At 40.3% G+C, this 12,121-nt stretch overlaps 1 protein-coding gene across 3 annotated transcripts in view; it reads right to left on the minus strand.

The window, feature by feature from the left end:
* Nucleotides 1-8,090: 8,090 nt before the first annotated feature.
* Nucleotides 8,091-12,121, minus strand: part of Atm (ATM serine/threonine kinase) — a 108,789-nt gene continuing 104,758 nt past the window's right edge. For all 3 annotated transcript variants that reach the window (XM_052760414.1, XM_052760421.1, XM_052760428.1), the window contains 3 exons: nt 11,379-11,442; nt 8,575-8,711; nt 8,091-8,471 (listed from right to left, as the gene is read on the minus strand). In XM_052760414.1, the coding sequence (XP_052616374.1) occupies nt 8,288-8,471; nt 8,575-8,711; nt 11,379-11,442 (385 nt within the window). In that variant the 3' untranslated portion in view covers nt 8,091-8,287. The remainder of the gene's footprint in view (nt 8,472-8,574; nt 8,712-11,378; nt 11,443-12,121) is intronic.

Genomic DNA, 12,121 nt, shown 5'->3' on the forward strand with positions numbered 1-12,121 from the left:
ATATTATTTACTCCTAATTAAGGAAGACTAAAGAAATACTACACTGGACAGTGTATAGTACTTCCTGGTATTCTGATAAACTGTAGTTGTCTGACAATCACATTTAAAATAAAGTATCTTTATTTAGGTATTAAAAAAACTCCAAATACAATTTGCTTTTAGTACAGTTGCTCAGGGCAGACTCATTCACTGTACACTCCATGTCCAAATGCCCCTCACTTATTTTTGTCCTGAACTGTCCACTGAAGCATTTTTTAAATTATGCACAGGTAACAATTTACACATTTCTGGGGAGCAGTGTATTTCACAACATGAATACAATGTGTACCAATCAAATCAGGGTAGTCACATTTCAATCTCCTTTAGTTTGCTTTGGCTGAATGGCCCTGCGGTGAATGTAGGAGTGCATAGATTTCTTTAGCACACTTTAGCTATACACCCAGAAGTGTATACACTGCTGGATCGAATAGTAGTTTGGATTTGAATCTTTGGAGTAACCTCAACTCCTCTCCATAATGACTATCCTAATTTACTTTCCTCCATCAGTATATAAAGGGTTCCTTTTCCCAAATTCTTTTTTTTTTTTTTGAGACAGGGCTCCGTGTAGTTTTGGTGTCTGTCCTGGATCTTGCTCTGTAGACCAGGAGGGCCTCGAACTCAGAGATCTGCCTGGCTCTGCTTCCCGAGTGCTGGGATTAAAGGCATGTGCCACCGCCACCCAGCCTTTCCCCATATTCTTGACACACAGCTTTTGTTTGGTTTTTGAGACAAGTATGATGGCATCTTGTGGTTTTGATGACTTTCAACATTTTTAAAATTTTCTTATGTATTATTTATTTATCGGTGCTTTTAGTTTTTTTTTGTTTTTGTTTTTGAGACATTGTTTCTCTGTCTCCAGGCAGGCCTTGAACTCAGAGATTGACCTGCCTCTGGCTCCTTAGTGTTGGGATTAAAGGAGTGCTTCACCACTACCCAGCTCTTATATATTCTTGATATTAACGCTTTACAGATGAATAGTTGGCAAGGTTTTTTTTCGTTTTTTTTGTTTTGTTTTGTTTTGTTTTGTTTTGTTTTCTGAGACAGGGTTTCTCTGTGTAGCTTTGTGCCTTTCCTGGATCTCGCTCTGTAGACCAGGCTGGCCTCGAACTCAAAAAGATCCACCTGCCTCTGCCTCCCGAGTGCTGGGATTAAAGGCCTGTGCCACCACTGCCTAGCGGCAAGTATTTTTATCCAAAATCTGTAAGCCGTCTACTCTTGTTGTTCCACACAAACACTTTAGTTGGTGTGATTCCCCCATCGGTCAGTTTTTGTTTTCTGTGCATTACAGGTGCTGTCAAGAAAATCATTCCTTGTTCTGCCATCTTACATTGCCTGTAGTAGTTCTATAGCTTACATTCAGGTCTTGATACATTTCTGAGTTGACTTTGGTGGAGGCTGAAACAGAGTCAAATTTCAATCTTCTGTATGTTTTTGGAACATCTGTGTAGAATCAGCTGGGTGGAGTATGTGTCTTTATTTCTGGGGCCATCAGGTTTTCATTATTGTAACCCAATGTCCTGCAATCCTTCCAAGTTTTTTTTTTTGCTGTTGTTGGCTATTTGCAGATTTTTTTTTTTTGTAGTTCTATATGAATTTTGTGATTTTTCTAGTTCTCTACAGAATGTTCCTGGTATTTTCAAAATGATTGGACTGACTTTACTAATATTTTGACCTGGTGTGGACACTTAACAATATTAGTTCTTCTAAACATAAACATGGGAAGTCTTTCCATCTTGGGACTTCTCCAATGACTTTCACCAGTGTTTTATAACTTACTTGGTAGAGGTCTGTCACCAGAGCCTCAGTTGAATTTATTCAAGATATTTTATTTATTTTATAACTACTGTGAATGGATTTGCCTTCAGTTTCCTTTACAGAAGGTTTGTTAGTAGCAGGATGGAACTCAGCCTGCATGTAGTCATTTTTGGCTTGGTTTACCTGGACCTAAGGAAGAAAGTGACACCCGGGATCCCACTGCAAACTAGTGAATCTCAAAACGAGAAGCCTAAGAACAAAGTAAGGCATTCCTATCCTCTCTATCCTCAGCAAGGTAAACTATTACTTAACATAAAGGGACAGGCATGTCCAAATACAATTAACAGTGATTTAAATACCTCTCATCAATAGATCGTCCTATTCTGGGAAAAGAAATGTGGTTTATATATACAGCTGAATACTATTTAGCCATAAAAAGAATAAAATTATGTCACCTATCATCTGTGGCAAAATGGATCTAGAGAGCATCATGCAAAACTAGTAGTTTATTCTTTCTGTCACATGGAAACAAAAGACCCAGAAGTACAAAAACAACTGTGTTACCGAAAGAAGGCATGGGGTGGGTGTGGGGGATGAGAAATGAAGAGAATGAAGAACAGACATGATCAGTAAATTTATATACACACCCAATCAATATGCCTTAAGTTCTGTGCCTCTGTACTGGGGCAGCTACAGAAAACAACAATGTACTGTATATTTCCAAAAGCCTGAGAGGAAGGGCTATGAAGACTTTTACCATAAAGAAACTATATACCTGGGGCTGGAGAAATGGCCTAGTGGTTGACTGACTGCTTTTTCAGAAGACCCAGGTCTGATTCCCAGCACTGACATAGTGGCTCACAGCTATCTAACTTCAGTTCTAGGGAATCTACTGCTATCTTCTGGCATGCAAGTGGTACACAGACACAAATGCAGGCCAAAGACCCACAGACATAAAAACAAACACCCTCTTGAGGAGAAACACTTACCCTGATCTCAACATTACAGCATATACACAGAGCAATACATCCCATTCTTATGAGTACATTTTAGGCTTTTAAACAATTTAAAAAAAAACTCCCATAAAGCATATAATAATTCATTTCATGTGCTTAAATTACATCATTTCTTTTTTGAATTACTGGAATTGATGGCATACATTGTCAATCTCAAGACGTCATACATTGTGGGAATTTAAAAAAAATGAGAAAAAAAAATGCTAAAAACAAAAGGACCACACTACCTAGCAACTCCATTTCTGGTTTTATACCTAAAAGAACTAAGGACAGAGTCCTGAAAAGATGTCTGCCTACCCCTGTGTATTATGATAGCACCCTACTGTTGGGGTAAAATGCCCGAAGTTAACAACTTGTAAGGTTCCTTCCTGTTGGGTTCTGTGATGAGACTGCATCATGTAAGGGAGCAAGTTGTCTTGCAAAGCTGATCATTTCAAAGAGAGCGCAACAACATGAATTGGCACCAGGGTTCTATTTATGAGTTCAAAGATCTGTCCCTCCCCTAACTCCCTTGACTGGCCCACCTCCTCTCGGTTGGTTCTACCACCTCTCAAGTGTTCAAAGTGTATGGATGACTTAATCTTAGAAAACCTAGCAGTGTGAGCACCATAGTAACACGCTCAGAAAAATGGTCCTTTTCGGTTAGTGCAGTCACTGTTAACTCACCTCAAAACTTCACAGCAGCCCATGGATGAGAAGGAAGTTCTTTAACAAGAAAAGTGGCACAGATGCCTCATTAAAACCATGCAGGGAACAGCAAATGGGGAAACAATGACACTTGAGCGTTAGCTATGAGCCACAGGACTGTTCAAACATGACTCCTTCTATCTTCCATTACCAGTGTGGCAAGCAGAGGCTGCAGCCAAGAGTAAAGGAAGATAAAGCCACAAAACAGTATTATATCTGGGAGGAAAAAATAATCATTCATAGCACATATGACCACCTAAAACAGTGGTTCTCAACCTGTGGGTTGTAATCCCTTGGGGGGGGGGACTGAATGACCTTTTCACAGGGGTGGTTGGAAAAAACAGATCTACATTACAATTCATAACTACAGCAAAACTACAGTTATGAAGTAGCAACAAAAATAATTTTATGGTTGGGGACCACAACCACATGAGAACTATATTAGGAAGGTTGAGAACCATGGGGCTAAAAGAACATAAGTTTCTAGAAAGAATAAGAGTTTTTATCGCAGTTACTGGATAAAATTTCAGTGGAGAGTAACTTAAATTCCAAATAAAAGACTGAAGAGATACCCTATGAAAACCATGAAGGTACCTAGGAAGAAATGAAATGAAAGTATGCAAGATCTCTATAACAAAAACTGTAAGAACTGAGTAACATTTAGGAAGGTCTAGCAATGACGGAAAGATTTAACCATCAGTGAAACTGGTGATGACAATGAACGGTAAGTGACAGGGGAATTAGGTTAGGAAAGACGTCATGCAGCCAAGACAGGAGCAGAAATATTTCCAATATGCCATGGCTATTCAGCAGAGGAAACCACACCAAACGTGAAAAACTTTGTGTCCCCAGCTGTTATAAATGGAGACAATGCCATTTTGTACCTAACAGAATAAAATATTTTTTAGTTTGAAAATATAAGCAAGGCGAAAGTTCCCAGGTTTAGAACTTCTGCTTTTGAACAATATACTAGTAAATGTACACTTACTTCTGCTGTATATAAAACCACACATCCTGTTAGAGCAAAGTGTGGGACTTTTATTCCAAGGAATAATTCCATTCTATGAGATCTTTACCAATTCTGAACCCAATCTTTCTGGACACTTTGACTATATTGTATACAAAATTCATTTTGTCAGAAGCTGCACAGAAACATGAAACCTCAAGAGGAATGAATTTATTTTAAAACAACATAAAATAAAATATCACATTTAGGATATTAGGATCGTTATTTGTCATATCCTGGTACAACTTAGTTTTTTCGATTTCAGAAATGTACCAGATCGTTTTCTAAGGCAAAGCAAAGAGCATTAGTCATTTGCCTTCCTGTAGGACAGACTGGACCCTCATGCCTGGACTCTGAACTCTGAGTGCTGACTTTGCTGCTCACTGCTGTCTCACTAGAACTAGCCTGTGCCTGGCACATACAACACTTAAATATTTCATAAAATGGACACATAATTGCATAATTAACATCAACTTGTAGAGTTCTTTATTAAAATTTTTTATGACAGTCAGGTAACAATGTAACAATTACATTTAATAGCACTAAACAAATCTATATGAAAAACAATTTCATTAAGGTGCAATTGAAACACTTGAAATGGCACTTTTCTCTATTTCATACTGGCCTTCTACTTATAAAAAAATGGTTAATATAAACCTTAAAGTGCTCAAAGCTCTTCCTTTTTGCTTTTGTTCCTTTTACCATATTTAAATTTGTGATGGATTTCTAGGTGCACAATTTTTTCCCATTTTCAGTGAACACTATGACCTTAGAGTTGGGGCCTGATGCCTCTGTCACTCTAGACACATCAGCGCCTAACTTCCTTTTCTAGCAGCGTCTCTGTTTGCTTTTCACTAACTTCTAACTGATCCGTGAACACAGACTCTTTTTACTAAAAGCTCTTCAACTGAACAGACTGCTTACATGAATTTCATGTGCAATGTCTTCTGGCCTCAGACAAGTAATCTTTCTCCAGCCTTCACTTTCTCTGGATATAAAATGGACATCATCACCAATATTACAAGGTTTCATTGTAAGAATCAGAGGTGCTGCTGTCAGGAACTTGGCACAAAGGAAATACCTGATTTTTAGTATCTGTAAATCTAACCTCACTGGCTCCTGGTAACTGCCCATCTTACTCCTGTCAAAAATATTTTCTAACTTAATCTTTTTACATTTCAATTAGCTGCTTCTAGATTTACCTGAAAAACCTGATAAAGGCTTTTCAAAGCCATTGATAAAATCTGAATGGGGGGACAGACTGGGGGGGGGGGAGAGGGGAATTGTGGTTGGTATGTAAAATGAATAGAAAATTTCTTAATAATAATAAAAAAGAAAAAGAAAAAGAAAGAAAAAACCTAAATAGCATATGTTTGTGGCATGGCATTTAAGGGTGAAGAATGGATCAATTATTATTCCAAGCTCTTCAGTGATTTAACTACAGAAACATATTACAAATTCATTTAGCTAGCCATTATTAGCTAATACTATCCTCTATGAAGAGGCCAACACTTTCTTAAAGACATTCTAAGTTCAACACATTCTCTTGATTTACTACAGTCAGTAGATACTAAATATCCATATAAGCAATTCTGACAAAAGACACAAAGAAGGAAAGTTAAAATACAAAATAATTTTCGTAACAGTTTGCAGAAACCAAGAGTTTGGCTTTGTATATGTGTATGTGTGTGTGTGTGTGTGTGTGTATGTATATATACGGACTAAAGAATCCTAGACTTGCAAACAGCAAGGGGGAGGCATTAAATGCACCTCCTTTCACCCTGCCACCATGGTGGGACACATGCAGGCTTAGTCCTCACTGAAAAGGGCACCAGTAAAACACTGCCTGTTAGCACAGAGATGACAGAAAGCAGCAGTATACACTACTCCTGAGATCTAAAGCCCTGGAGCCAAGAAATGACAGTGACATCCCTGGAAATGAAACATGAGCAAACTATCTTCAAGAATCAAGAATCACTCTCAACCTAGGCCACTCAGGATTCTCACAGTGTGTGTGGGGGGGGGGGGGGTGGGGGGGCTGAAAATGAGCTCCCCTTTCAAAATGACAAATTAGTTCACCAATCCCAAGAATCAACAATACAAACACCCAGCACTTGACTTTAATTCAAGATCAGAGGGATCACAGAATAAGACATTTAAGATGGTTAGTGGACTTGAAAAGGTTAAAGGACTTGAAAAGTTATTTAGGCTGAATGTGATGGTACACACCTCTAATCCCAATACCTGGGAGGAGAAATAGGTGGATCTGTTAGTTCTAGGGTACATAGCTGAAAATGAAATCTACTTTTTCCTTTGTAAGAATTTTTTTAAACTTCATTGTTGTGAGTGTGTGTGGGTGGACTTGCACGTGCCACGGCACGCATGTGGAGGTCAGAGGATAGCTTTTTTGATTCTGCCCTTCCACCTTTCCATGGGTTCTGGGGATGGAACTCAGGCCATCAGCCTTGCATGGCAAGTGGTTTTACCCACTGAGCCATTTTGTCAACCCTGAAAATCAATTTTTGAAAGAATGGGTTAATAGGAGATGAAATGTGGTTAACAGAAGAATTCATGAACTAGGAGAAACTTAACAAGAAAAATACAGCAATGGTGAATAACAAAGGGCCTGAAAGAGAAAGAACACAGAACTCACTCAAACACTAGTTACACTAGCCATGCTCTTCCTCTCTAGACCTCATCACTTGGCAATGCTGAGTGACCCTACAACTGAAATCAGAACATTTCTTCTGTTTTGGTTTTAGAGACAGGTTTTCCCTGTATAGCCCTGGCTGTCCTGGAACTCAGTCTGTAGAGCAGGCTGGCCTCAAACTCAGAGATCTGCCTGCCTCTGCCTCCTGAGTACTGGGATTAAAGGCGTGCATTACCACGCCCTGGCTTGAAATCAGAACATTTCTTAAGTACAGGTTTAGTCAGTGTCCCCTCTTAAAAATGCTGAGGACCAGAGCTGCTTCGAGTTTGGGACATTTCAGATTGTGAAGCATTTGTGAAGACTGTAAGCTAAGACTAGCTATGCACCTAATCTGAACCTCTGAAATGCACCCAATATGTCAGAAAATTTTGGACACCAGAATATCTCACATTTTGGATTTTGGAATTAAGGATGTTCAACTTATACTACTTTACCCCCCCCCCCCACCCCCCTTCAATCTGCAATTCTGGTCTTAAACTTGGGGCCTCATACAGGTTGGGTACATGTTCTACACTGAGTCACACTCTAGCCCAACATTTATTTTAGTGTGAGTCCCCCCCCCGCCCCCCCCCCCCCCCCCCCCCCGATATATTGACAGTCATAATTTTAACACCCACCCTTTTTACAGTATTGTTGAGTACTTTGTTATGTACGTGTGTGTGTGTGTGTGTGTGTGTGTGTCTCCCAGCCCAGCATACACACACACACACACACACACACACACACACACACACACACACACACACACACTGACTACTCCGCTCGGAGCAGAAATTACGAACTTGTCCTAATGCACACCAAAAGTAACACTCACTCTGCCGCTCCCACTGTTTGCTGTTCATTGTGAGCCTCTGATCCACTGAAAACAATACAAGCATGATCTTAACGGTCCACATTTATCCTAGCAGATCTTGAATAACTACTACGTCTAACATACGAGAGCAGAAATATCAATTTTGGGTGGTGCTGAATCAAATAGAAAACTGGTTCAAAAGCAGTTATTAGCTTAAATAATTCCTATCCAAAGATGTAATTTCTGAAGTCTGAGTTTAAGAGTAACTCCTGCGCTGAAGGTCACACCCAAGCTTTCCATCCTGGGAAAAGTCGGCTGAGTTTTTTGGGATCCATGGCCTGCTGGATAAGCAAGTTCACCTGTCCACCCACACTGAGCACGGTGCCTTCTTCCACGCCTTTCAGCTTCTCCTGCAACCTCATCAAAACACGTTCAGCTACTTTGTTGAAACTCTGGTCAGTATCACTGAGGATAAAAACATGAAGATTACAATGAGGTACAACAGTTAAGGGCTTGGGAATAACGAAATCTAAGTAACTAACAATAGGTCCCTCCTAAAATCTCCCACCTAAGACTTCGTTTGCATTCCTGATCTTCTGCATTGGGGGTAGAATGGAGATCAGTCTCATCTTCTGGCCTCTGCTGCAAATACAAAGCTTTTAGAGGATTCATAGTCCAGTCAAAGAGTGGATCGTACAAGAGGACCTAGGCAGAAAAAATAAACCAAGTGCATTTTGATTACATAGTTAAAATCAATAGCAACCACATCATAAAATAACACAATCACAAGCAGCTGATGGAGGAACCAACTCAGAGATGAGGAAGCTTTTTGAAGTATACGCTCCAAAGTTCTCATCCCAGCTCAAGTTCACTCTTCCTCCAGGGTCGGGTGTTAGGCTGGATGACACCGACCTAGTTGGAGGAGATTGTCACTGTGGTTTTCACTCCCGTCTCTTCCCAGGTCTATTTCACCTCACTCTTAAGCCATGTTCCCCAACAGAGTTTTAGCACCATCAAAACTAACATTTTGACTACCAAACCTACTACCCACTCTAGTGGCTCCTTTTCTATCAGTTAGAGTAAAGCTGGGTAAATTTAATAAAAGGATGTAATTTACTCAACAGCTAACTGCCCTGCGGTGTGTAAACACAGACATTTCTTGTTTTTATTCTTTTTTTAGTCAGGCTTATGCAGTCTTAGTAGTAAGTGGAATACATGGGTACAGAAGCAAATGATTCAGCAGGCCAGGCTAACATCATAGGACCAGAATCCTTTGACTGTCACTTTCATTGGGTTTCTTCAGCATCTACATGCTGGGACTGTACTGGATCAGCAGTGTCAAAAACTTTCACTTTGTAAGGCTGCCTTGGGTGTCCTTCAGGGCCACTGATAAACAATGGAGGGACTGACTTCGAAAGGAGTGACCTCAGGACTGGGAGCCAAGATGCTATCGGGAAGCACTGCCCTAGAGCAGGAGACAGCAATGGTGACTGGGAAACTCTTCTTCATTATTAGGAAAGCCATAGCAAATGACTCTCAGAAATCTGGACTGATTTACCATGGTCAACACAGAACTTTGTGTGTCTGTGAGGAGTGGGTATGTTCCAAAAGGACACAGGTACTGTAAACAGAGATAGAAATCATTTCTCAGGTGCAATATTCTCACTCAGACCATGTGACAAACTGTTCATTGAATCTTCTAAAGGACATAGCTTCTCCCTTATTATCTATCACAGTCTTAATAGTGCCAGTGAATGCAAATGGCTCTCAACCCTGCCTGCACAGGAGTGATTTACAAAACACACATGCTCCTTTTTCATTCCTAGAAATCTGTTTTGAACTCAGTTAACATCTACTCTTTAGAAGCAGAACAGATGATACCTGTGTGCAGCCAGGCCTGTACTCTACTTCCTGTACTTCTCTGTGCAGGAAACAGCTGAGTTCTTGTTTCATACATCCTTACCAGGTTTGTAATGACTGCCAGAGACCCACAATTCTCACTTGGGTAGAATTAATGTCATAAGCACGGGAAGTATGACTTTCTTCCCATTCTGTCCTGGGTCTACATGAAATGATGAACCTGATTTAAACGTGTATGTTCTGCAGGCCACAGCTCCATTCAGATGAGCTGTCTCAAAGCTAAACAGCAAACACACTGCAGGAGCTTCAACAGCAAACCTCATTCTTCAGTTATGCTTGCCACTAACAATGCTGGCACTGATTTTCATCAAAATTAGCTCTGAAATTTGTAGGGAAACTGATATATATTATTGACTTCTCTTCATGGAAACCAATCTCAAAAAATCTCATATGGGATACATTGGTATGTGTATGCACATACGTGTGTGGGTGTGACTGGAGACCAGAGGTTGATGTCAGATGTTTTCTTCAATCATTTTTCTACTCATTTTTTGAGACAGTGTCTATCACTGAATCGGAAACCCACCAATTTGGCTATACTGGCTCGCTAGTGAGTCCCAGAGATCCTCCAATCTCTACCTCCCCAGTGCCAGATAATAAGTATGCACCACTATGCTAGTTTTTACATGGCTTCTGGGGATCCAAACTCAGTCGCCCATGCTTGTGTGGCAAGCATTTTACCAACTGAGTCATCTCCTCAGCCAAAGTGGGATGTCTAAGATGTCAAAGTGCTCATTTATTCTTTAAAAATTAGAGATTACTTAACAATGCAATAATATTCCAAGAAATGTGAGGGGACTAGAACCATTTCTAACCCCAAACTTTGTGATATATGAAAATGCCCACTGTGCCCCTTTCTGCTGCTGCCCAGAACCAATCTACATGAAATGCAGCACTGATCTTCAAATGAGTGACGTCCTAACAAGGGAGGCTGACTGGCAAAGGAGTCCAGATGTCCTTATGTTGGGGAATATTATTCTAAGGTGTGTTATTTTTTTTTATGTTGCATTTGTTTAACTCTATGAAGCTGTGTTACTGTGCCTATCTAAAACACCTGATGGTCTAATAAAGAGCTGAATGGCCAATAGCAAGGCAGGAGAAAGGATAGGTGGGGCTGACAGGTAGAGAGAATAAACAGAAGGAGAAATCTGGGAGAAAAGAAGAAGTAGCCAGAGGAGGAGGAGGAGGACTCCAGGGGCCAGCCACCCAGCTACACAGCAAGCCACAGAGTAAGAAACAAAGAAAAGTATATAGGAATAGAAAAAGAAAAGCCCAGAAGCAAAAAGTAGACAGGATAATTTAAAGTTAAGGAAAGCTGGCAAGAAACAAATCATGCTAAGGCCAGGCATTCAGAAGTAAGAATATGTCTCCGTGTGTGATTTATATGGGAGCTGGGTGGTGGCCCCCCAAAAGAGTAAAAAACCAACAACAACATCCTTATGAATACTTTACCTCTACAATGGTTAGCAGGGTTTCCTGAGAACTACGCATAACTTCCATTGTTTTCTCACAGCATCTGCAAGGTGAAATACATTACAAACATGGACTCTGTAGCACACCAAAATTTCAATCCATCTTTGCCTATATGGACTTACGTATACATATGTAGGTGATCCTTGCTAGCAATTCCCAAAATCTTATTTCAAAGAGCAGACCAACTGGCAAAGACAGCATTTAAGAGATGTTCCAGAAAGTAAGATATATACAAATATGTGTGTGTGTTTCATAAGCTCAGCACTTATTTTTTCAAAAAAGACACTACTACTATGAAATACTTTGTCTTGATTACTGAGGCAAGTATTAATTTACTTACACAAGCTGAGACTATGGACATTTACTGGAAAAACTACAAAAAATGGCAAAATCTTTGGCTTGGAGTTATACTGGAACATGGTTCCTTCATACAAAACTATCATTTCTTGAGTCTAAATTGGAGATCTCCATCAGGTCCCTTCCCTTGAAGCTCAGGGAACCCCATTGAAGACAGGGAGGAAGAACTGTAGGTGCTTCTGGTTGAGGACACCAGGAGAACATGGCTCACAGAATCAATGACACAGGACTCATAGGGGTGCACAGAGACTGAAGCAGCAACCACGGAGCCTGCGTGAGTCTGTGCTAGGTCCTCTGCATATATGTTATGGCTGTTAGCTTGGTAGTTTTGTGGGACCCCTGACAATGGTCATGGGGGTGTCTCT

Source organism: Peromyscus californicus, unplaced genomic scaffold (genome assembly GCF_007827085.1).
Source record: "Peromyscus californicus insignis strain IS unplaced genomic scaffold, ASM782708v3 Scaffold_11__1_contigs__length_118956290, whole genome shotgun sequence".
NCBI classification, from domain to species: Eukaryota; Metazoa; Chordata; class Mammalia; order Rodentia; family Cricetidae; genus Peromyscus; species Peromyscus californicus.